The sequence below is a fragment of the Alosa alosa genome, chromosome 3 (genome assembly GCF_017589495.1).
Source record: "Alosa alosa isolate M-15738 ecotype Scorff River chromosome 3, AALO_Geno_1.1, whole genome shotgun sequence".
Taxonomy (NCBI): Eukaryota; Metazoa; Chordata; class Actinopteri; order Clupeiformes; family Clupeidae; genus Alosa; species Alosa alosa.
In genome coordinates this window covers 23357095-23383232 of record NC_063191.1, presented here as the reverse complement: position 1 = coordinate 23383232, position 26138 = coordinate 23357095, and the positions used below count along the sequence as shown (strand labels likewise).

The 26138-nt window shown below is 42.7% G+C and overlaps 3 protein-coding genes across 4 annotated transcripts; all 3 read left to right on the top strand.

Moving 5' to 3' along the window:
- Positions 1-1105: 1105 nt before the first annotated feature.
- On the top strand, positions 1106-8088 carry LOC125291869 (acetylcholine receptor subunit alpha). The gene is made up of 9 exons (XM_048238806.1): positions 1106-1334; positions 2281-2423; positions 2518-2562; positions 2747-2856; positions 3296-3491; positions 3706-3943; positions 6070-6293; positions 6742-6981; positions 7159-8088. The coding sequence occupies exons 1-9, from the start codon at positions 1289-1291 to the stop codon at positions 7288-7290; spliced, it is 1374 nt and encodes a 457-aa protein (XP_048094763.1). The 5' UTR covers positions 1106-1288; the 3' UTR covers positions 7291-8088.
- A 4613-nt stretch (positions 8089-12701) lies between these two features.
- LOC125291641 (WAS/WASL-interacting protein family member 1-like) lies at positions 12702-15714 on the top strand. Its single transcript, XM_048238462.1, has 5 exons — positions 12702-12752; positions 14050-14581; positions 14677-14784; positions 15182-15295; positions 15474-15714. The coding sequence occupies exons 1-5, from the start codon at positions 12702-12704 to the stop codon at positions 15518-15520; spliced, it is 852 nt and encodes a 283-aa protein (XP_048094419.1). The 3' UTR covers positions 15521-15714.
- A 495-nt stretch (positions 15715-16209) lies between these two features.
- gpr155a (G protein-coupled receptor 155a) lies at positions 16210-24392 on the top strand. Of its 2 annotated transcripts, none has more exons than XM_048238804.1 (16): positions 16210-16551; positions 16934-17388; positions 17652-18054; positions 18359-18527; positions 18669-18824; positions 19513-19596; positions 19743-19863; positions 20595-20679; positions 20771-20861; positions 20962-21157; positions 21792-21869; positions 22559-22689; positions 22892-22987; positions 23089-23153; positions 23288-23425; positions 23707-24392. In XM_048238804.1, exons 2-16 carry the CDS (start codon positions 16962-16964, stop codon positions 23963-23965), a joined length of 2499 nt encoding a protein of 832 aa, XP_048094761.1. In that variant the 5' UTR covers positions 16210-16551; positions 16934-16961; the 3' UTR covers positions 23966-24392. The 2 variants fall into 2 exon arrangements, with proteins under 2 accessions (XP_048094761.1, XP_048094762.1); XM_048238805.1 differs by having other exon boundaries at positions 16210-16679.
- The last annotated feature ends 1746 nt before the right edge of the window (positions 24393-26138 follow it).

Below are 26138 nucleotides of genomic sequence, written 5' to 3'. Positions count from 1 at the left end.
AATATATAGTTGCTTATCAAAAACAAAATGCTAAAGCTTAGAATTAAAGGTCTCTGGCCTTTGTCTTTATTCTTTTCTCTCTCCCTTGGCCATCTCTCTCTCAGTCCTTCTGTCTCTCCTTTTTCTGTTGGTTTTCTGAAAGGCCTTGTCTGGCAGAAAATGATGGCGCAGCCCAGCTGCCAGAATGACCATAGTGAGGCTGACTGAACATTTTCAAAGGCTTCTCTCTGTCACCTCCCTTAAACCCCCCCCCCAAGGTCAAATGAGTTTCATTTTGGCAGGGGGCCTATGAGAGGGGGGATGGGGCAGTAGACTCAGGTGCTCTGACCAGGCAGGGGCCAGGAGAAAAGGCACAGGCACCCATCTTAATTCAGCAATCACCCAAAGTTGCCATTTGCCTCTAAAGAAGATGAATGAGGTGGAGGGTGAGTGGGCGTCTGGTTGAGTGAGCGTCTGATGGTGACGGGGGAAGCGAGTGGCCTCCTCCCATCACCGCCTCCACGGGGAAGGGCAGGTGTGCAGTCCAGGAGGGGGCCAGGGGCGCTGTGACCAGTCATCTGCACAAAAAACAAGGGACGTGGTTTAACTATGTGTGAGTGTCCGCACTTCCTATTTTACGTCAGCATAAATAAACACATAATAAATAAATGAACACATAAGCGATTATTTTACAGCACTGAAAACATCTCATCACTCTGAAGTTTGATGCATCACCCCTGATGCTAAAGTAGCCTAATTGGTGGTACAAAGGACCCTTGAGAAACACCCTCAGGTGCTATCAGATCGCACTCTGAATGAGCCATGTTGTTTTTGTTCACCTGACATGTTGGGCTCATCTCTCTTGGGCTTACATTGTGTATTATTTGCATGAACAGAATTTAAAGCAGACTGGCTCCTTTGAAAACCAAATTAGACTTCAGCTGAATTAAAACACAAGAGTTTGCTGTTTGCCGTTCTGGATATTGATAAGTTAAATTAGATGGATCATAAATATCCTGTCCAGAGCTGCTGAGGTCCAGGACGTCACATGGATGACATATGAGCTGACGTGCTGCCTCGCACATCTGACTGATGGTATGTGTGAGATGACTGAGGACTTTCACCCAGATCCGGTCCCAGTCACAGTTGTCATTTGGGGAGTAGTGGTGGGCATTGGTCGCAGAGCTCACTGACCGAGACGTTGCTTGCTAAACTTCTAAATGGACGCCTCTTCTCCTCTCTTATTCTGAGAGGACGAAAAACTGATCAGTTTTCGGAGTAATATGCCAGAGAGGAACCAAACGGCATCATGAGCTGGTTTTATTGTGTGTGTCCTCTCCTCCTTGTGTTGGCAGGTAGGTTCTGTGTGCCGTTTTGAACACTGGGTTTTAAGCATGATACCAACTTACAAAAGCAAATGACATAACACCAAACTTGAATAACAAAAAACAATCCATGTATTTTTTTGTATAACATTCAAGTGACAAACTAACAAGCTCACAGCACATATCCGTGACACATTATAAAACTTTTCTTTTTTAATAACAAATAATACATTTATTTGATTATTATTTAGACATAGATCAAATATAATTGCTTCCAAGAAAAGGGGATAACAGCTGTGTTTTTCAAAGCAGTGATTGACAGATGCAGGTGTAATGTTCAACTCGCTGTTGTTGACAAGTTTGTGATTTGCACTTTTAGCTGTCATGCCTGCTCATTCTAACCAGGAGACTGCTAGACTAAGACTGGTTGTTGTTTTGACTGGCAATACTCATCACATTTTATCTGAAGGTCAAACTCTGATGAAATGTGATACTACCGGACGTCTTAGACTTGGGGAGGAAGTAACAAATGCTTTCCTGCAACTCAATCTGAGATGGCCTTATTACACATCCTCAAGTGGGAACCTGAGATCAAAATCAGACTCATCACTTCTATTATGATCTGCAGGGTTAAGGAAAAAAATCTTACTTTAAATTGTGAGGGGCTTGGGTTCATTAATTTCTTTATTTTGTTCATTTTGTTGCTAATAATTGTTACAGACAGAATAACTGAGTCAAGTGAGTGGCTAGACAGCTAGAATTCAATATTGACATTTCACCTAGCTGTTTTTATAACCTATTATATGCCACCAGACTGAACAATAGAACAGTCCCTATGGCCAGACATAGAAACAAATATAGACAGCCATGTGGGCTTAACAGATGAGCAGTTGGATTCATAGGCTTTGTTTATATGGCATAATCACTGCCACAGCTAGCCATAATGATCTGAAATGCTGAAATGTGTTTCCTCTAGGTTCTGGCTTGTGCTCTGATGATGAATCGCGTCTGGTGAAAACCTTATTCAAAGGCTACAACAAAGTAGTCCGTCCTGTCAATCACTTCAAGGACCCTGTTGTGGTTACCGTTGGGCTCCAGCTTATCCAGCTCATTAGTGTGGTATGGAAATGCAGCCCTTCGCCTCTCCCGTGCCAACATTCATATGGATGCACTCACTCCCCACACTCACCTAGTTTATTTGTCTCTCTGGCAGGACGAAGTCAATCAGATTGTCACAAGCAACGTCAGGCTGAAGCAGGTGTGTTTTCTCATTTTCTTCTTAAGCTTTGTCTCTCAAACCAGACAGCTGGTACGAATCTACAAACAACCTTCCCTGATTAAAATGATAATTTTGACTCGTGACATGAATTTAAAGCATTCACAATCTTCTGTTGAATCTTATTATGCAACTTCTGTATAATTCTATTCTCAACCCCTCACAGAAATGGAAAGATGTGAATTTACAGTGGAATCCTAATGATTATGGAGGAATCCAAAAGATAAGAGTCCCATCCACAGATCTTTGGCGTCCTGACCTTGTTCTCTACAATAAGTAAGAATGAGGGATTTTTTTTCTCTCTTTCACTCTGCAGGTCAGATCTGGTTTCCTGTGATGTCCGCAGACAACCTCTGATAGAGCTGTTGATAGTTTCTCATCACATGACCCTTTTTTTTCCACACAGTGCAGGGTGGGGGTGGAGGAAGGAAAATGGCGGTAGGGGGGGCTCAGATTTCATCGAGCTAAATCGGGCCTCGGCATTGCAGGTTCACACACACACACATATGCTCCGTCTGATACGATGCTGTTTCTCCCTGACAACCAGCCTCCTGCCACACGGGCACTGGTGGCCGGCTCTGGTTGGTTGGCACTGGCACACGCGGGTGGTGTTATGGTGGAACTGCTCACCAGCTCCAGGCAGCGTTGTCTCTGTGTGTTAACGTTGTCTCTCGCCCACTCCCTCTTCTGCCCCTGCGTTTTTGGTGCCCTGCAGTGCCGACGGTGACTTTGCCATCGTGCACGAGACCAAAGTGCTGCTGGAATACAACGGGATGATCACTTGGAACCCGCCCGCCATCTTCAAGAGCTACTGTGAGATCATCGTGCTCCACTTCCCTTTTGACTTGCAGAACTGCACCATGAAACTTGGCACCTGGACCTATGATGGCCTGCTGGTTGTCATCAATCCAGTAACTACCACACAAGCATTCACATCCACTCACTCACTCATGCGGAGCATCCATTCTAATCCCCTTTTGACACAAGTTTGTAAACATTTCCACACAGCCATAAATCCTCAATTTGACTCATATAGGATGGATTCAGTAACGCAGTGTTCTATCTTAGAAACAAACTCAGTGGTCTTCAAGAGTGTGAGTTTGATGTTGACTCTTTCACCACCAGGACAGTGACCGCCCTGACCTGAGCAACTTCATGGAGAGCGGGGAGTGGGTGATGAAGGACTACCGCAGCTGGAAGCACTGGGTCTACTACGCCTGCTGCCCCGATACCCCCTACCTGGACATCACCTACCACTTCCTCATGCTGCGCCTGCCCCTATACTTCATCGTCAACGTCATCATCCCCTGCATGCTCTTCTCCTTCCTCACAGGCCTGGTGTTCTACCTGCCCACGGACTCTGGTATGACCTGCTGTCTACTCCCCCGCAGCCTCACAGGAGCATTACCCTGTGCACTATCAGGGCTTTAGAATCTGGTGGTTGATGTGATGTTGTTGATGCCTCAGAGAGACAATAGTTTGATACTAGATTTGACACCTCAAACCTGAAGCCTGTTGTGTTGCTATATAGTCTGTATACACAGAAAGGGAATGGCACATTGTGAGAGCCTAATTGACATTTGAGAACATTTGTCCATGATATTCAGTGAGCACGTGGAATGAGGATATTTTCATTTTGCACTCATTTTTGGATGCAGTGCAAGCTCTTTGGCTTGATGGTCTGATGTAAGCCATGTCAACTCGGTGACTGATGTGGCAGCGATTGTTTTTGGCCCCACCTCAAAGCCTGAGTTCCCCGCCTTGGCTGCCTTTAATGCATAATACATCAGTGCTCGCCAATTTCTGATACGTCCCCCTGCTACCCTGTGGAGGTAAAGCTGTGACACTGATCTGTGTGGGATTGCACGTCGTCTCGGTGTTTGCTGGTCTACAACTGGGTTGTTTATGACCGTTGGCAACTGGATCTCCCTCTATGCAATATCCGTGTGAGAGACTAGGGGAATTAAAAACACAACCCAGATCTCCTCTCTGCGGGCTGCCGCATAAACCCCTCTGTTGGGCACCCCCTGGTATTCCACCAGCAAAAGAACATACGGGGAGTATGCTATAGTAGTGACCGACACTGATTTCCTCATTCTCAGTCGAGTAAGAGGCTTTATAGATCGGGTCCCAGCTGCCCTCTGTATAGCATGGTGGGGTTCTGGACTGGGTTAAGCTTGGACGGGCACCCACCCCCATCCACGCTCCATGACACAGCTATGGCCTCCGATTTAGAGAGACCTTCCCCCCTCCTGTCGTATGGACCAGTTCTCAAGGAGATGTGGAGGCATTACATTGGGGAGAGGAAGGGCTATATGTCACCGGTCCTCCACGTCACACCGCTACGCTTCTCCGTCTGAGTCAGGGTTGATTTATCACCGTGAGTGGCAGGGGCAGATTTATTTATTTCTCTCCTCTGTGGCTGTGATGGGTGGCGAGGCGCTGTGGAACAAATGCAATTATCACTCACAGCACTGTCACACCATCACCCTCTAAAGCACTTAATCACCAAGGGCTTGAAGAATCAGGCGGTGGATGGGCTAATAAGTCTCTCACAAGTAAATGAGAATAAGCAGCACCCACTGATCAGGCCAATGTGCTTGGTTAAGGTATTGATTTATCAGATGGTTTAAACTCCTGCAGCTATCTCAGCCATCACTATTTCACCAGCAAGTGTAGTGTTTACTTTGGACAAATTGGCTCTAGTCAGTGAGAGGATCTTTATTAGCACACAATAAAAATGAAAGGAAAGCTGGCTGTGTGTAAAATATGGGATTCAATTCTGTCTTTCATGTTATGTAGCTGGTTAACTATAACTTTTCAACCAATTGTGCCACCTGATACGGCTCCAGAGATTAGTGGAGTTTCAGGGAGCGGGATTTGATTCTGCACTGTGCAGCTGTCTCTTGTCCCTTGTGAGGGCATAGAAACATGCCCCCTGCCTGTTCACAACTATGACCTTGCGGCAGTTGTTTGTCTCCAGTAACATTCTATCTATAGACCACTATGCCATGTTGGACACAACCCCTCAAAGATATTCCAGTAAAACAGTTTTATAGTCTTAGATATGAGCTACACCAGGCGCGTAACTGAAGCATTCCATTCGTAATGCGTAAAATCCATTTTAAAAGACTGGTATATTTTTTTCGAACGTACGCGCCGCAATCACGTCTGGTGTAGCTACTTCCATTGATTATAGTGGCAGCTAATTGTTGCAGCAGACGCTACGCGAACGGAACGCTTCATTACGCGCCTGGTGTAGCTCATACCTTATCCTCTGTAGTAACTAGTACATGGTTCTACAGTAAACTATGAACAGATTTGGAATGTTTGTTCAATATAATAATACCATAAATATAATAATACCTTAAGTGTTGCAAGTTTCTAGATATTCCCAGATATATTTTTCTCTATAAAACACAGAAGATTATATTTTCCTTATGCATCCATCTGTCTCTCCTACACTCTGTGGGACGTGCTGTCTCTCAGGTGAGAAAATGACCCTGAGCATCTCCGTCCTGCTGTCTCTGACCGTGTTCCTGCTGGTCATCGTGGAGCTCATACCCTCCACCTCCAGCGCTGTGCCCCTGATTGGGAAGTACATGCTGTTCACCATGGTCTTCGTCATAGCCTCCATCATCATCACCGTCATCGTCATCAACACCCACCACCGCTCGCCCAGTACACATACTATGCCTGAATGGGTTCGCAAGGTGAGAACACTTGTACTCATGTCATGGTCACTTTAGCACCCCAGATACAGGGCTTATGTACTATAAGGTCATTATGTAAATATTGAGGGCATGTAATGTCCACAGATCTTGCTGGTAATTATTTAGCTGGACATAAACTGGACACATATAGCTATAGACAATTCTTTATTACCAAAAATGTATTTTACCTCTGATTAAAAGCATTGATTTTCTTGCCAAATGTCTTTGAAACCCTGTACTGGTGGAATGGATGATACCCAGTGCTGCCATCTACAGTATGTTAGTGCTTCACTCTGGTTTAGGAAGTAAAACAAGTCCAATGTCTAGTATGGACTGCTTCATCATAGAACTATTGTTTGTGTCATAGAAACTCTTTGAACTTTGTATAGCACATCAGGCATCCTCACTGCATAAAGTATACCAATCATTTTACATGCTCTTTCACCAGATTTTCATCGATACCATTCCCAACCTTATGTTCTTCTCTACGATGAAGCGACCATCCCTAGAGAAGCAAGCCAAAACCATCTATTCTCCTCAACTTGACATTTCAGACATCTCTGGCAAGCCACATCCTGCACCTGTCACGTATGAATCCCCCGTGCTCAGAAATCCAGATGTACGCAGTGCCATCGAAGGAGTCAAGTACATTTCTGAGACCATGAAGTCGGATGAGGAGTCCAGCAATGTAAGACACAGACATAAGAGATCCGTGTTCCTTTTTCCTCACAATAATTGTACATTTACAGTGGGAATAGTTGGATTTTTTGCTACAGTGGCAGCCAGTGGCTGTGCATGTTTTGCATGTTGAGTTGTGTGTTTTCTTTGATGTCTGGTTAATTGCTGGCCCTTGTTCCCTCACCAGGCCTGTGAGGAGTGGAAGTTTGTTGCCATGGTGCTGGACCACATTTTGCTCTGTGTCTTCATGGCAGTCTGTATTATCGGCACTCTCGGTGTGTTTGCTGGCCGCCTCATTGAACTCAGCCTGCAACCCTAAAAGGCAGCTATGCTCTTCATGTGACCATTTAACATGACTAATCAACAATTCTCTGGAATTGGAAAGGGGATCAATTCCAGGAGTTTGTAAAAAAAAAAATTAGACCTTTTTAGAGTATTCAGTTTGTACAGACCAATGTCTGGTATTTCTTTTTGTCATTTTTGGAATACTGTCTGGCATTGTATTTTCATAGCAATTACAAAAATGTATGCCTTGTAAAAGAAATGACTCTGGGACACTCATGGGATCCCTAAAATGTCAATAAGGTCTGACAAACCTAGAAACATCCAAAATCCAGGCATTTGTGCAAGCTAATAATTTGTAATGTACACTGAATGCAGGGGGTGGACTCCTACCGTGGTGAAGTCGCGCAGAGTTTAGCTGAAATACACTGCTTCCACAATTTAAAAAAAACAAACAGCAGAAAAGAGTTACAATAAGGAGCTTCCCTCCTATTGTTAGACTGAGTTAAGATAGAAGTGAAGAAAGAAAAAAATAGATACGGGTCAGACAATATTTTTTGGTGTGCACTCTATTCCCAGTGGAGGCTGCTAAATATGTCTGCCTGCATCTTGCTTTCCTTGGGGCATCTGGGGTTATATTTATACAGTATAATAGTCTGTGTGATTTTACTTTTTTAGCAATGGCAGTGGTACATTTCTTATAACTGAAATGTGTATGTATGACAATTTTTTTACTTTTCATTTAAAGTTGTGCTGTCTTCCAGTATTGTGTCAGTGTATCTTTATTTGATTATTAACCATTTTAATAATAGAATAAACCAAGGATTTGAAATAAGCTTTGAACTTCCTCTACTTTTGTATTACTTGGACTGCAGAACTATGTACCAATAGACATGTGGTTTTACCAACTCCAAATCCCATTGATTGTGCTGTATGAAAACTGTCTAAAACTGATGCACCACAAGTGTGTCTAAGATGGCTGGTGAATGCGGAGATGTGTGACTCACAAGAGGCACAGTCATGCCTGTGTGACAGCAAGAGCCATGTCTGGAAACTCTGATTGACCTCGTCACACTTAAAGAATTGCTCAACACTGAAGGTGTCTTCTTAGATGTGATGGTAAGTATTTGCATGGATCTTTCTCTGCTTTGTTTGTAAAAAAGCTCTAGCAATGACGGAGTTCATCACTTTGCAAAGTGTTTTTTTTTGTTGTTGTTGGAGGAATGATGCCATAGCAACGTCTTTTGTGAACTGAGTGTCTTATCAGGTCATTGAACTTAGCCTATAAAAGAGTTATTGATGATAGCTGGTCTCAATGATGTTAATGTATTGTGTTTATATCTCATTTATGTGGGTTGTGTGGTAAATACTAAGCTATAGGAAAGTAATGCTAATGTGGATCATGATATTTTTGTTGAATGCATACAGTATGCATTCTCTTAAACGCATGTATTCTCATTCCATACACTGTTTGAATGGAGGTTTCAGAGTAGGCTAAAATATATTCAGGCATTGAAGGTGGCTTTGTTTGGAGTGCCTCAGTCTATATAAAGTCTGTAGATTAACCCAGTACATGGGTCTGGTAGTGAAGGTATTTGAAAAGGTTTTTTATGATGTGCAGGGGGTGAGAGTCCTAAAATGGTGTGAGTGCATCTCCTGTTCTGTGAACGACATTCATGGAGAATTGAAATGCATTGAGGCTGGTGTGCTACTGTATAACTTTAGAAGGAACTAGACTGCATTTCCGGCGGGAACTGCGAAAGTGTGCTTGCCCTGGTCCGGTCAGCAACGTGAGCAGACAGTGGCATACGCTATGCTGAACCTGGCTTGATCCAGGCATTGTAACAGTGCCTTTCAATGTTGGAGCAGTGACAATATCTCAAAAGCTCTAGGAGAGGGCTATTCAACTATTGGCTTGCGGGTTGAATGCGATTTGTTGGATTTTACCTTTGGCCTGCCTTCGAATTTAGCTTCTATGACTGAGATCAAATCAATAAAATAAAATGACAGCAGTGATTGAAATGACAGCAGTGAAATGATGCGTCTTGCGCCTCTCAAACTGGGCTATCAGGTAACCTACAGTACAACAGAAATTATGAAATATGACCAGGATTGTCAGGATACTTTTTCACTGATTTATTAAAAAAAATATATGAGCTATGAGTGTGAATGTTATATATTCCATCCCACAAATTATGTTTTACTGGTTTATTTCACAAATAATCTATATAGATTTGCTCTATAAAGACCTTATGTCTGTTTGGGATTGTTTTGTGAGCCTGGGGTTGTTTTGAGAGCCTATTGATGTAGCCTATCTTAGAATAAAGGAATACTTCATATTACTCTAAACCACCGCCTGTAAATCAACTGTATACTACTGTCTACATTGCACTATATTTCTTGACCTGTCTCTGTATGTTTCATCACCTTTCTATACTTTGCCTCACATTGCAACACAGCTCAGATCTTTGGTTGCTATGAAGGCCAGTCGCTCTAAATGGATGGTTGCTATGGCCAAAGGCCAGTTCTATCTCTGCCGCTGTCAAGCGGGCATATCGTAGAATTCTGATTAACCTTATCTTATTTAAAACATCTCTATTTTACTTATCCCACTTCCATACAGTGGGTCCCATTAAGAAGTGGCCACTTCATTCAAGGCTTACCGTGATTCACACAGCAGCATTAATAAATTAATCTGTCACCATATGCCTATGCTTACGCTTGCAAAGAAAACGTTTTAATTTGATCCACATGAAACGCTACATTTCATGTACATGTTGACAATGAGTAGGCTAGTTTTGGTTGTTGGTGGTGTTATTGCATCCCTTAGTTATGCCTACAATGCAAGTTCCCTCACATTGGAAGCTCCTGTAGACAATTGTAGACGATTTCAAAACATCGCTAGGAGTCCTTGCCACTTCTTTTAAGCCACACAGACGTAGGTGCTACTTTTAGGGCTAAAGTGCTTCATTGAATTACTGTTAGTAAAAAAAATAGCAGTCCTAAAGTTACACGCGGACGGTTACGAGTGCAAGCATCTCATATCAAATGACCATGGCATTACGCTAAACAACATAAATCCCAATTAGCAACATAGCACTACATCTCCTCCTCCCTATAGCTAGCCACACAAGAAATTAATGATACTAAATCTCTGCTTAGCATGCTTCTCCGCTTAGCATTCTAATAACAGAAGGGGCACATTTATGTTGACCACTACAACATGACTCATTATGTCTGTAACGTTAACTGTATAAAACACTTACTTTCATAAAGGACGACACCATCCAGCACATGGAAACCGATATTTTAGGTTCTTGGCCACAAACTCAAAACGGTCTCTCTGACCCTGTTCTAGAATCTTTGCTCTGAAGGCTGTGTTGCTAAGGCAACATCAAATAAACGAAATAATAGTCTTTCAGTATTAAATGTGTATGTGTGATTCCGAATGGATGTGTGTTGCAATTAGAATAAACAAGAAATAACATTTCCAATAATTTCCCATGATAAATTACATAATCCTTACTTGGGAATCTCACACCGTATTTCAAGTAGGCTACACTAGTGAAATGTAATACAACGCTGCCACCTAGCGCTCAGATAGTTCTAGGCTATTTAACATTAACGGACATTGATTGTTTATTCTTTTCATCAACTCCATGCTTTTAGGAAAACAATCTTTTTACCATAGTACCCTCTTCAATGAGCGATTACCAGCTCGTTTTTGTAACAGAGATAGCTGTTTATTATCCCTAGGTTTACAGAAACACCTATTCATATTAATACGTAGCCAATGGAGTGCTGCCGACCACTGTTCATTACGGCCCAGAATGGCTTGCATGTCTTTACAACAAAACAACACAGTAAAACCTAAATGCCCGTAAACATATGCATTTGCATACTTGTAACATTTTTAATAATACTCTCCCATCATGATATGTAACAATAATGAAAAATTTAATTTGAATACCGTCAATGTGAAAACAACTCTATTATGTAAGCGATATATAGCTACTGTTCTCCTTGCAATTTCAGTTCGTAAGTCCATACTATCCCATGGCAGAGCAAGGATTTCATGATTGGGCAAGGTTGCCTGGAGACATTGTGTCTGCTCTGGGACATTGTACATACATGGAAGGCATTGTGATAGAAGGTGAATGGTGTGAGTTACCAAACCCCCGTGGGTGATTTGCCAAATGATGGAAACTTTTGGAATATTTCTTTTTTTTTTTTGCCTATGCACCCTCACACTGGAGTCCCCAGTTCATATACAAAATTTGGTATCGATATGTGACAGTGTTCCTGAGATATGGACGACTTCCTGTTTCGAGCTTCACACATTTCGTTTTGGCTGTGACGGGCAAACGCTGAAAAATCAAAAATCCTTCCGCTAACATTTGTGAGGCTTGGTCCAAGGATAATGTACGCCAAGTTTCGTATGCTCGACCAAATTTGTGACCTGTGAAAATGTAGTTTCGCTTTCTGTTCAATCCAATATGGCGGACGAACGGCACGCCCACCTGACGCCATTTCGCCGCGACCAACTTACACCGTACTGACCGGACGTTTTAAAGTTGGAACGGTGTCTCTGTCTCAAAGGGCCTAGGCTTAGGGCTGACAAAAAATTAGGGAGACGGGAAAAATAATAATAAAACTTAAGAAGAACAATAAGTGTGCTGCTTTGCAAGCACACTTAATTAGTTACTGAAGGGGGAAGCATGTCCCTCTGGGAGATCTATTCAGAGTTATGTATATTTAAAAATGCCGGTGTATGTGTGAAAATAAGGCCCCCGTGACTAATTATCTGGGGAGGATGCAAAGTGAACCCTCCACATGGGGAGAGGTATTCAGTGGCTTTTAATAAAACAGGAGTGGTGGCAGAGTAGCGTTGTGTGGCATGATGAGAGCCAGACTGGACTTTGACACAGACGGCTGGTCTGTAAGGGGCTGGGGGTGGGGTAGGGTGGGCTAAGGTGGGTTATGGTCACTGCAAAGGATTCTGGGTGAAGGAGTGAAGTGAGGGGTACTGAGGAGGTGCATGAGGGTTAGGTTGTAGGTCTTCCAGTTCCTGTTGACCTATTATGCCAGGCCTGCTGTGGTTTCAGCCTGAGCTACCTCTCTGTTTCATACTCTTATCTTGCAACATTTCAACAGAATAACATCAGCTGGGTAAAAATCATATTACCGTTGCTAAGGCTGTAATCATGTTGAATTAATCTATCCCAAGCATATTGACTGAAACATTTGGTTTTCTCATACAATAGACAATCAATGCATACAATGCACTGATTGCACTCTTGAACAGGTCAATAATGCAGTTGTATAGAGCATGTCATATTTATTCATGATAGATTTAAGATGAGATGCTACCAATGCTAACCCACAGTATGCATGTGTTCTTTCAAATCTGACTGACAGAACAGCGTAGTCAGGGAGGTCTGAGAAAAGATGCCAGTCCCGCCTCCACCTCCTCCTCCTCCTCCCCCCACACTTGCTGTGGTAAGCTACAGCAATATGGTAAACCTTTTACACACTCATTTACACTCACCAAGTTAACACACTTTTACATAGGGGTGCAGTTACACTAAATGACACAGGTTTAATGTACCAACAAAAAGCCGGTAGTTATACCTTTTATAATACATCACGTGTTGGTTTGTATCTCTTTAAATAAACATTCTATTTCAAGTATTGGAACATACACAGACCACAGAGTAGATCCCAGGGCGCACACAAAACAGACTGAGCATCTACTCTAAGATAGTCTGGTTAAAACCGACTCTTCAGAGACATCTGGTGGTGAGCATGGCCACAGCGACCATAAATCACAGACTGACTACCTTTGTTATCTGGATGACTACAGGCCAACACAGAGAAACCCTCACTGAACAAGTCTGAGCAGCGAGGGAGAAATGCTCTGCTATCAGACATATCCAAGGGAAAACGCCTCAAGAAAGCTATCACTAATGACAGAAGTGCTCCAGTTTTTGAGAGTAAGTAGTCAAAAATGCCCTTTTTGTCTCCCTCTAGGCTTTCAGACTATGCCTTATTTTCCTGTTAATGAATACCACTAAATTTTAAACATCATTAGATATTAAACTGACTCTTGCCCAGTTTTTTATTCAATATTAATCATTATAGGGAGCTAGTTTAATATTTCAGAATAGCATTCTCTTTTCATCATCAGCAGCTGCAGTTGTAATGAACCAGCGGCATACAGTTTGGTCTACGCTGTGACCTTCAAACGTTTTAATCTGCCTACTTTGACACACACTATCGCATTTGCGTTTGTTGCTTATGGTCACCACAAAAAGGCACTACGAAAACTGTATGTGCAGACTAATAAAATCTAGCCCTGATATCCAGTGTGTGTGTTTGTGTGTGTGTGTGTGTGTGTGTGTGTGTGTGTGTGTGTGTGTGTGTGGATGCTGCAGACAGCTAGTAAGAGTGGAACTGACAGCATCCCACAGTGATGGCCTTTACCTGCTGCTTGTGAGCTCCAGTGTGTGGCACACTTGGTGGGCAGGCAGTCAGAGCCTGAGTCCTCTCTCTCCTCTGTGTGTGTGTGCAGAGGCCACAGGAGGGGGAGTCACAAGACAGGATCAAGTTGGCACCTTCAGCCCTGGAACTCAGTCTGACCAGCAGAGACTACAGCACAGATATGTGCCCAAACAGTCTGTGAACAACAAAGGCAACGGTAATCAAGTGTATGGCCTTGTTATTATGACTGCACACACACACATTCATGTGTAAATAATTAATAAAACTATATGATTCTGTCTGTGTGGACCAATAGGAAGGGACATCCTCTCTGTGTGTAAAATCTCCAGACCAGCTCTTGGTGGCCTTCAGACCAAACTACCTCTGCCACTACCTCAAGGAGTTTGCCCAGCACCTTTACTATCCACCCCCCAATCTCCCTCCCTGCCTGCCAGACACCCAGGCCTTCCACTTCCCAGAGCCCAGAACTCTCTCCATCCTCCTCCGCTTCCCCACACTAGTCGTCCTCCACTACCCAGATTCCTCAGTGTTCCTGCTGAGTGCTGCCCTCTGCTGGCAGCCAGGGAGAAAAAAGCCCTCTCGCCTTCCACAATGGCCGCCACAGCCACCCGCTCTGCCCTGTAAGCCTGCTAACTTCACTGGGTGCCGAGCCATCACTCACAGCGCCAAGCTGTCTCCTCTTCCCTGCCTGGCCCGGGAGCAAAACAACTCCCCAAGACCCCCCAAGAAGAGCCAGTCCTTTGCTGGATATGACCGCCCTCCTCCTGTGCGGTCTCGGCCTCTGCCACCTCTACCTAATGAGCAAACTCTACCCGGTGTCAGCTTAGGTGGGCACTGTTCAGAAAATCATGTAGATTATTTTATCACTGAATTGTATCTGGAAGGGATGTTGAACTAACAATATTCTTTCTTCTTCAAAAAGAAGCCACCTCAGGACCACCTCTCCCTCCTAACAAGCCAACCCTTAGAAGTCTGCATCCATTACCTGCCATTGAGAATAGTACTATCAACCTCAATGACCACACCACAGGTACAATACTGTACTGCTCATATCTGACAAATGTGGTGCCAACATGGATAACACTTAATGTAACCAAATATTGCATAATATATTTACCGATACATTTGAATCATATTCATTCAAACTGCCTGAAAAAAGATGAAAAGGCATGCTACGTAAAATACAATGCTCTCACAATAATGTTTCATGCCCTCTGTATAGCCTGTAAAGGTTTTCTTTCACAGGCATCCTCGCTGCATAACAGCAAAAAGGTTCTTTGGTGTGCTGCCATCACTGAAATTATATTAGACAAAACATTTTGCTTACCCCAATAGTTTCATGCACTCTTAAAACAAATGTGTTGAAAATAACATTAGTTTTAAGGGTGTGTTTATGTCTACAGTTCAGTAATATACTTGTATCACAGATGTGTGGGAGAACAGGTTCACCTTCCACCCGGTGATGGATCTCCCTCTCCCTGAGGTATATGTTCCTGGACGCAAGACCTACCCCAGCAGTCTCTTCAAAAGATATGCAAAAGGTGCTCTTTATTTTTTCACATGACTATATAATATGGGGAACTGAAATCTGGGCTGACTTCCCATAGCACATAGGCCTACTAGCCATGGACTGAAATTCAACTACATCTGCTCTGTGACTATTTTTTTAAGGAACTATGTCTTGGTCTGACTTGTTCTCTTTTTTTGTTCTTTTTTTAGGGAAAAGGGAGAGAGGGTCTCCTCCTCTAGCTCCAGTTATAAGATGAAATGATGTCCTTTTTCAAATGTGCATTATTTTGGGTTTTATTCATTCTTTACTACATCTCAACTGTCTTTTCCATGTTGAGAAACAAAACATTGTAGTGTTTTTCCAAATGATTTATTAAAATTAATCTAATTTGTATATTTCCATTCAGTCAATCCAAGTAGATCTAAATGACACATGCATAGCATATATTTGCATTAAAGGTGTATACAAGTGAATGCAATTTGAGTTTCTTGGAAGTATCCTAAGTTGTGCAAGTACAAAAAAGTGTCTATTTCTTTCTTTTTTACGCAAAATTGAGTGACGCTTCTCTAGGTATATAAAGATGATGGAGTGGCATGACAGAATAGTTAATTTGATATGAAATGACGTCTGCAGCCTACTACCTACTTGCAAGGGTGACCCCTGGCAGCCATTCTTGGAACAACATGTGTGAATCTCACACTTAGATTGCGTAAAATATGCGCAATGCAGAGATTAAATGTGAAAGTGTGCTGTGGTGCAGTAGCTTTTAATACAGGCATCATTCGTGGACATGTGAATGAGTAAACTTGGAGGCTATTGTTCCGATCCTGCTCTAATCTGTCTTTTTTACTGCGTGAGAGGGCCAGATGGGGTTGAAAAAGGTTCTCCCACGGTAGTCCCACCTACTGTCGCAGTTGATTGGCGAACTTCAGGACAATCTACGTAGCAATCTAACTGAACTTGACTTTAGTGTGTTGTAACGCAGTTTACTCTGGGACCATGGGGTCCAAGTTGTCACGATTGCATATACGCACGTTGTTGTTTGCAGCAACCCAATTATGAAACTAAGCAAAGGCTTTCAGCGGAACACAAGGCAAACAACTCCAGTTGTTGACTTGTCAAGCCATGGTAGCCTAACTAAAACAGTAACGTTATTAAGATAACGTTAGGTTTATGGCATAGACAGCAAAGTGCAGCAGCCACATATTATGAAATTTTCAACTGAGCATACTACGCGAAAGATTTTCACACAATGGACGAAAGTTAACCGTTAGTCTTCTGAGATTGGTAAGGATCATGTATACTTTCTGTCTTTAAAATCCTCAACGATTTCAGCTCCGTTAGCTTTCGAGAGCTAGCTGGTTCGCTAATGTAGCCAGCCAACCTGTCAAAGTCAAGTGTCGAAGACATTTTAAGTAAGTTAACGTTACGTTTATTCTTGACAGATTAGTTAGCTAACACTTAACTTACCATCATTTGGTAAGATATTATTGAGTAGGCAGGCATACACAACTTCCATTCGGCCTCTGTTACAGAAGTTGAATAATGAAATGAATGTACTCGTGTAGAACTAGTTTGCAAAAATAACAAAATAACTGGACACACTCCTGGAGATTAGCTTCCGCCCTAGTAAGACCACTGTTGATTCTTATGACTGTGTTTCCCCTAGCCAATGTGTGAAGCTCTAAACTGCCACAATGGATGACACTTCAGCCTCTTTTCAAAAACTGAACCTGTCAACGGGGAACTATGCCACTTCTACTTCAGGAGCTATGTCTATCGACAAGCTCCTACCAGCGCTCCTGGAGTGCTTTGGCATCATTCTTTGTGGATACATTGCTGGACGGGCGAACATCATAACATCCACTCAAGCCAAAGGACTTGGCAACTTTGTGTCAAAGTTTGCCCTCCCTGCTCTACTTTTTAAAAACATGGTGTTGCTGGACTTTGGCGATGTCATCTGGCCATTTCTCTGGAGCATTCTCATAGCCAAAGTGTCCGTATTTTTCGTTGTGTGCGTCTTAACCCTGCTTGTTGCCAGTCGTGACACTCGGTTTTCGAAGGCTGGGTTGTTTTCCATCTTTGCCACCCAAAGCAATGATTTCGCCCTGGGATATCCCATTGGTAAGTGATATGACTGTAATTTAAATAAGTAAGTTATATTAAAAGATTTACTTGCATTTCTGGTTTAAAGTGTTGTTCAAATGTCTCCAAGTATAAATAGAAAGCCCATAAAAATACAGTTGAGGCTAAGCAGGAGTCTGTTGGGAAAAACCTGTTAAATATGATACATAGACCTTTGACCTGAGGCTTTGTATTAATTACTCTGTGTGTGTGTGTGTGTGTGTGTCTCTGTATCTATCTGTATCCTCCTCACCTGACCCAAGTCGAAGCTCTGTACAGGAACACTCACCCCGAGTACCTTCAGTACATCTACCTGGTGGCGCCGGTGTCCCTCATTCTCCTCAACCCCCTGGGCTTTGCCCTCTGCGAGGTGCAGAAGTGGCAGAGCAGCCGTGAGCAGCCTCCAGGGAGCAAGCTCCAGGTGGTGGGCACCGTCGCACTGCAGGTGGTGAGGAACCCAATCGTCTTCATGGTGGTGGTGGGGCTAGCTGCACACTTCCTGCTGGGCCAGAGGATCCCCCCGTTCATGGAGCAGTTTGTGGACGGCCTGGCCAACTCTTTCGGAGGGGCGGCCCTCTTCTACCTGGGTCTAACCATGGTGGGCCAGATGAGGAAGCTGACCAGGTCCACAGTGGTTGCACTGATTCTCCTCATCACAGCCAAACTGTAAGTGATCTGTGCAGTATGGTGTCCATTGACAACAAACATTTATATTCTTGTTGGAAAGACACAGAGATTGTAAAGTCAAATTAAATCAAGACATCATCAGACCTTAAGTTGTGATTCGAATGCATGTTGAGTTGTTATGCGTGTTGAATCAGCATGTTGAGTCTTGTCTGAAGAGGTTCTGTGCCTTTGACCACTGTCTCAGACCATTGTTCCCATAACGCCATGTGTAATTTTCGTAATGACTGCAATTTTGCGGGCGCGTTAATCCAGCTGACCTCATGTCCCGCGGTGTCCTCTACAGGCTGGTGATGCCTCTGGTGTGCAGAGACATGGTGGAGCTCCTGGACACGGGCAACACCAGCGCTCTCAACCATTCCAGCATCTCCAACTACGCCTTCCTGTATGGTGTCTTCCCCACCGCCCCCAGCGTGGCCATCTATGCAGCTCACTACAACATGGAGCTGGAAGTGGTGGGTGTTTGTCTTGGTTGTTTATGTTGAATGAAAACAGACATACATAGTTTCATAAAGCACATCATTTTGCTCCTTATTGAGGTTTAGTGAATGGTCATGATTATCATTATGATTTCAATTCTACCATGTTTATCCTAGGTCACCTCAGGGATGGTTATAAGCACATTTCTCTCGGCTCCAATCATGTATGCGTCTGCCTGGCTTCTCACCATTCCCACCATGGACCCAAGGTCTTCCGTCTCAGCTCTGCAGACCGTCAGCTTCAACATCGGTGTCATAGGTTTAATTGCACTAGTGAGTACTTCGACATCAGTTTCATAGTTTTAATTGCACTAGTGAGTTCTTCTTATTGTGTTATCTTGGTTGCGGGAACTCGGTTGAAGCCGTTTATGTTTAGCTTTGCACAATGTGGTTTTGGAGAAATTTGTCAAGGGTGAATGTTGTGTGGTGTGAGCTCAAAACAGGATCTGAAACTAGACTAAGTTGTGTCAGCTATTATCAATGAAATGTAAAAATACTAAGGTAGTCCAATAACCAATGGCCACTGACTTGTATAAAAACCTGTTAAAGTGATCACCAAAGCTGTCATTGTTATTCATGGAAAGGTCAAGAGGCTAGTAAATATGTTTCTGTATGAGACTGTATCAGTGTTTGACAGATTGTGGGTTCATTTCTTGACCGCATAGCTCCAGATGTCCCAGACTGACTTCCTCATACTGAACAGCCTACATGTCTCAGTACAGGGAAGGGAACCAGAAACTTAAGCTGATGAAATATTGTTATGGCAACATTGGGTTGGCCATGTTTAGGCCTGTAACATCATACATAAGAACAAGTGAATGTCTTTCATGTTTGTGCTGTGGGTGTGGCCATGTGAAACACAACTAAGGTTGCAGAGACAATAAGTCATTTTATCCTCATAATGCTAATTAACAAGATAACGATGTAAAATACTAACCCATGCCCTACTTTTCTTTTGCAGGTGTGGACAATCACTGTTATGTTCCTCAGTAAGAAGTTCAAGAGGTTGCCACATTTTTTTACTGTGAACCTTTTAATGGCACAGGCAAGTTCTTTGCTACAGTTTCACATAAATCTCTAATGGCCAAATACAACTCTATTTCTGCCTGTAGTGTTTATTCCTAACGGGCTACTATGACACATTATCAGTTTGTCATTGACCCAACACATTATCTGCTCTTCCTCTTGTAGCTTTTAGTTAGTGTTGGCATGATAACTTGGAATTTCACTGTGGAACAAGGCAGCTTCCTTGGGCAGGTGTTGAACTTCACTCTTCTGTATGGATCTCTCTACAGCACGTATGTGTGGCCAGGTAACTCGTGCATGACTCATTCTTACTGTCAGTCACATAATTATGGTTATGGTTATGGTTATGGTTATGGATTTAGCAGACGCCTTTGTCCAAAGCGACACATAAATACAAAACAACATAATAATATTTAAAATTGAACAGGGAACAGATTAAAATGTAGGTCAAATATAGTAAGGAGAATAGTTGTAGTACACAATAATATCAATTCAAGCAATAGCCTAATAAAAAGCAATGTAAAAAAGGGGAAAGGCAATAATAAAACAATAATGTCAATTCAATCAATAATATAAAAACAATGACATGCTAAGACTACATTAACGAGAATATCAATAATAAACAATAATGTCAAATTAATTAACAGCCCAATTAAAATAAAACAACATTATATAAACCATAACACATAAGCTCTTAAACAACTAAGTATATGTTGAATAGGAATGTCTTTAGACCCCTCTTAAACGACCCAAAACTACCACAGGAACGGAGAGCACTGGTACACTAATTAAAAAACACTTCCCTGTTTTTGACCATTTCCTTCCTTGAAAGTTAAAATTGTTATTATGCTCTCATTAGTTTTGGTCAAACTAGGTTTGAAATAGTCTAAAATTGTTAGACATTCATCATTTGTCCTATTTTCTTAGTTTGTCTCATCATGTGTCCCACTGTCTGAGGTTTCTGGATGGCATCAGCATTCATTCTTTTCATGTATCTGTTCCGGTGTTGTTTTTCAGGTCTGATAGCCCTCTCACTCCTGATCATCAGAAGGAAGGGAGAGCTGAAGATCAGTCCAGGGTTTGTGGTCATCGCTGGCTGGGGGTGAGCTCAGTGTAAATTCCCTTATTGCATGCGATGCGTGATCCTCTTGAAATGACCCTGCCACTCAAACCCGGCTCTCTTTCCCCCACAGTGTTCCCTGTCTGGTGGTGGGTCTTCTCCTCATCTCTGGCCAGTGGTCACCAGACACCATCGACTCAGCCTTCTTCTATGGAACATCTCAGGTGATTTAAATCATGCAGCAGAGCATGCAGAGAACAAAGGGTATTGAGGATAAAGTTGGTCTTTTGGTCATTTTCATATTTCTCTCTTGCTCTCTGATAGATCATCAGTTCAGCAGTGGTACTGTTCTGCAGTATTGTGCTGGTGGGGGGCTCCCTCATTGCCCTGAGCCGGGACTACCGCACCCAACAGCAGGGCACCCCGTCGGACACCAGTGAGGACGTGCAGCCCCTAGGTGAGCCGGAGGACCAGAATGCACCGCTGGAGCCGACCCCCTCAGTGGGGAGCATTAACAGAGGTATGGCAGCGAGAGCCCTGAGCACAGACACACCTTTGGCCTTTTGTCTAAATAACAATGGTCTTATAAGGATGTGTAGAAAGGTGAATAATACAGCCCCAACGTCCTCCCATCACATCACATGCCTCCTCACTCCAACATGGTGAACATCTATTTTTGTCAATCCAATGAATACAAACATCTATTTTTGGCGCAATGAATACAAACATCTATTTTTGTTTGTCAGACACATCAAGGTTATCAGCTAGACAGGGTTATCAGGAGGACGTACAGTATCTAATGAAAACGGCCAAAGTCTAAGTCATGTTTTGCTGATATTGACAATGATTTATGATCTCATAGTGTCACTGATAATAATCATGTTTATTTGGAGACTATAACTTGCAGCACAGGTTATGGAAGACATTATTTATTAAAATGACCTAACAACCCAAGTGACTGTGTTTCACTAGTTTTTTTAGAATCTGTGTGGATGACTATGAGCTCTGAAAGCAGTGTGGTATGGGTATAAACCTTTTGAAAACACAAAGGAAAAACATGTCAAAACATGTAAGAAGCCTCTCAGTAGTCCTTTAAGGAGGACTTTGTTTTTGTGCTAATGGATGACAAGGCCCTCCGTGCTCTCTTTGTCCAGAGTGCCATGTGTGTGACTGCGCTCCCCCACAACCCATGCCTGATATGATTGTCAGCACTAACATGGTGGACCAGCATGGTAAGAGTAACTATGTTAGTGAGGCAGTGTGCCTTACTCTTTTACTGTGAACTTTCAAATGATGGCTGAACTTTGTGAAGGAAACAATGAACCTTCAATTGCATTACCCTATACTACCCATGGTGTCCATTTATTTGTTTTCAAATGTACATACTGTATTTATTCTTATACATAGCCATATTCTACTGCCACATTCTATTCTTACTGTTCTGTCTTTCTTTTTACTCTTTTTTTTTTTTTTTTATTCTTATATGTTAAGTGAGTGTTGTACTTTGAGTAAAGATTAACCAGAGTCAAATTCCTTGTTTGTTTAAGCAAAACTTGGCCAATAAAGCTGATTCTGATTCTCCACACTGTAAGACAGTGTAGCATCTAAAGAGGTCTCAAAACATTATTCTAAGGGAAATAAATAGCTGCATTGTATTGCTTTAATGAAATGTAGTTTTGAAGCAGTTGTGCACACGTGTGTTTTAGAGGACTGCTGGATTACATTTACCCCAATAGCAAGTTGTTTGTGTGAAGTCACAGATTATGATACAGCTGGTGCAGATGAGGTTGGAAAAAGACACGAATATGGCATTTCCTAAGGCGTGTGTGAACATGTTAAAGAGTAAACGGAAAGACAACTGGCCTCTCTCTCCAGTTGATCCTGGGGCTGATGACTCTGCCATATGCTTCTGTTGCTTCAGGTGTGCGTGCCACGGGCTGCGAGTCGTCTCGCTGTCTGCTGGTGCAGGAGGAGGAGAATCGCAGGGACTCAGACACACAGGTGGCTCGCCATGTGCTGCTCTGCCTGCTGCTGCTGGTCAGCCTGTTGGCTGTGAGTAAACTTCTCTCTCTCTCTCTCTCTCTCTCTCTCTTTTTCTCTCCCATAGTGATCTAGACCCCAGACACAACCCTCAAGTCTGTCTTGGGCCTCAGCTTTATCTGTGGGTGTGGAGGCCTATCTTCATTAAGGCTTGTATTGATGTTTGACTCAGTATTTTGTGTCACCAGTAACACAACTCTATTTCTGCCTGTAGAACCTCTCTAGCTGCCTCTGGTGGCTCTTCAACCAGGTCCCTGGGAGACTCTACCTGGAGCTGCAGTTCTTCTGTGCCATCCTCAACTATGGACAGGTAATCTTCAAGCAGCATCTTCTGGATTTGTGCTTCTTTATAGTAATGGTTGTATGCAACTGTGGCATAATTATGCTAATGGGTTTTTTGTGTATTTTCAGGGTTTCATATCTTTCGGACTTTTTGGTCTGGATAAACATTTGATCATTCTTCCGTTCAAAAAGAGGTAAGATTATCTATTTTCCTTTTTAGATTTTATAATTTGTTCAAAGCCCCATTGTCATACAGGTCTCACTGACATGCTCCTGACGTGTGCGTGTGTGCGCGCGTGTGTTTATGTGTGTGTCTGTGTCTGTGTAGGGTAGCCAGACTGTGGGGAGGTAGAGGAGCAGCAGAGGACCCCCCTCCCAGCGTCTCTGAGGAGATCCAGCTCACGTGCACACAGTTCATCAGGTACCATCAGGAGCAGTGCGTCCAGGACATCGTCCAGAAGAAGAGGTGAGCGCACACAACACACAACCCATACAGCTGAGTGTCCTTTCTTAAAAGATAAAGACATTTTACCAGCAATTAAAGGGTGCCACATTAGAGATGATGTCTGCAAACATTGTCAAAACACTGTTGTTTTTTTTTTTTGTGTGTGTGCACATACACTGAATAAACAGCATTAAGACCATGAGCTGAATTTGAAAGTGTTTTGGATTAGAATCACCAATCAGACTGTTCCTTTAAACTTTGCATAACTCATAACTCACATTCTCTCCCCCTCGGTCTCTCAGGTGTGGTGACCGACGTGTGGTCAGCGCGTTCCTGGGCAGTGCGCTGGTGGAGTGGCTGATGCGAGTGGGCCTGGCGCAGGACCGAGGGGAGGCGCTGATCTACGGCTCTCGGCTGCACGAAGGCGGCGTGCTCGAGCACATCACCCACAACTACAGCTTCCAGGACGACAACCTGCACTACCGCTTCACAGAGAGGCCAGGTCTGGCCAGTCAGCGAGGCAATGACCCTCCCAACACATACAGAGATGACGGGGATTGACCGGGTTGAGGCAGAGATATGATTTTAAGATTGCTGCTATACTGACATACTACCTAATAATCTGCATGTTCATAGGTAACATGCAGTTAAACAACTCAAAGTAAAGTCAATCTGTTTCTGTTCCTCTTTTGCTGTCAAGTGCATGATGGACAGAAAGGAATTGTAAGCAAATGATCATAAAGATCATTAATACACATGCCTACAGCCATAACGCAGCACTGCCTACAGAGTTCCTTTGAGACTGTTTGCTTGGAATGGATTGTATTTGCAATTAGGGTTGCAAAGGGGCGGAGTTTCCGGTAAATTTCCAGAAACTTACTGGAAACTTTCCATGGTAAGTTAAGATGGGGAATTTTGGAAATATTCCAAATTGGAAACTTTCAGGGAATTAAAGGAAATTATGGGAATTAATGGGATTTTACGAGAATTAACTGGGAATTTTTGGTAATTCCTACTTTTTAATATACAAACATTAACATTTTGTTTCATAATAACCAATATGATTTGTTTGTTCATATTTTCGCTTAGCTTAGCATACAATGCTAGCTACCATGCTAGCGGGAATCCCATTCTCTGCCTATGGTTTACTAGCGTGCTAGGCTAGCAACACTGAGACCACTGAACTGCCCATGATGCACCACGCCACTCAACAACAAAATCCGATTGGTTGGAACATTAACTTACTATCAGTTTGTTCAGTTAGAATCCCAGAAAATGGTAAAAAAAAGTAAAAAGAAATGACACAACATACCACCTCAACCAAACCTTATAGATTATGTAAGTTATATATAAGTTGTCAAGCTTAATCAGACAGATTAATCTTCCCATTACAGTTTAATTACAGTGCAAAATGATGTACACCAATTTGAATGAGGACAAAAGTGACGACAAGCCCATAACTGCGCAACTCTGTTTGCAAACTTCTCCCAGTTTCACACCAGTTATTCCCACATGAGATGACGTTTTCACTGGGAATTTATGTTCCCCATGCACATGAACGCACCATAGGTTTCCTTTTCGTCTAGTAGCCTTTGCTGATTGCTGTGTGCATGGGATTGACGTATGTGCAGGGTAGAAATTTGACTGAAATTGCATTAAATCAGGTTGTTTTAGCTAGTATTCTGCTGCAAGATGGGGTTTTGTCCACTACATTTAAGTTCCCTGTTATAGACTAACTTGCCATATTTAAAAATTCCCAGTTTATTCCCATTAATTCCCATTAATTCCCGTTATATTCCCAAGGAAAGTTTCCAACTTTGAAAATTCCCGGAATTTTGCAACCCTATTTGCAATTCAGTTTTAAATTAAACACATTCTAGATTAGATTATAGCTACATCGTTACTTAAAATAAAAATTCACTCATATTTGTATATATAATGAAACAAATAGTTTGGATGATAATGGCAAGTTATTCAGGATTGGTACCTTCATTTCATTTTGATGACTTTGTACATATTTCAGCCATCAGCTTTTTATTTCACTGTGTCATATTTGTTGTAGTATTTTCTTGGGAAATGAGGGTTTATAACAAATAATGTTATAGCCTTTTTGGGGCAATGCTATTGCCATACTGTTCCAGCCATAGCTGTTTGCAATCATTGATGACACTTTTTTTCTGATAAGGCAGCATGATGAATGTAACACACAATACTTACAGACCCAAAGTTGAAAACAGTGGAATGTCTTGCACTGTAGATATCTGCTCACTGACTAGCCTGTAAATCCTAAATTGCCATGTCTGTGAGAGTGAATAAAAATGTTTTATTAACCCTGATACCCAGCCTCTCTGTGACCTCTTCACCAAAGGCCCAATAGAATTGAATCACCATGCTCATGTCAGTCGGTTAAGGGGTAATGTAGTGGACATTAGATAGATATGCATATTGTCATGTGTCAGGCAGTCTGGCCTACTGGTTAGGGCTTCGGGCTTGTAACCGGAGGGTTGCCGGTTCAATCCCCGACCGGTAGGAACGGTTGAAGTGCCCTTGAGCAAGGCATCTAACCCCTCACTGCTTCCCGAGCGCCGCTGTAGCAAAGGCAGCTCACTGCTCCGGGTTAGTGTCTGCTTCACCTCAGTGTGTGTTCACTGTGTGCTCTGTGTGTTCACTAATTCATGGATGGGATAAATGCAGAGACCATATTCCTTATATACACGAGTATACTTGGCCAAGA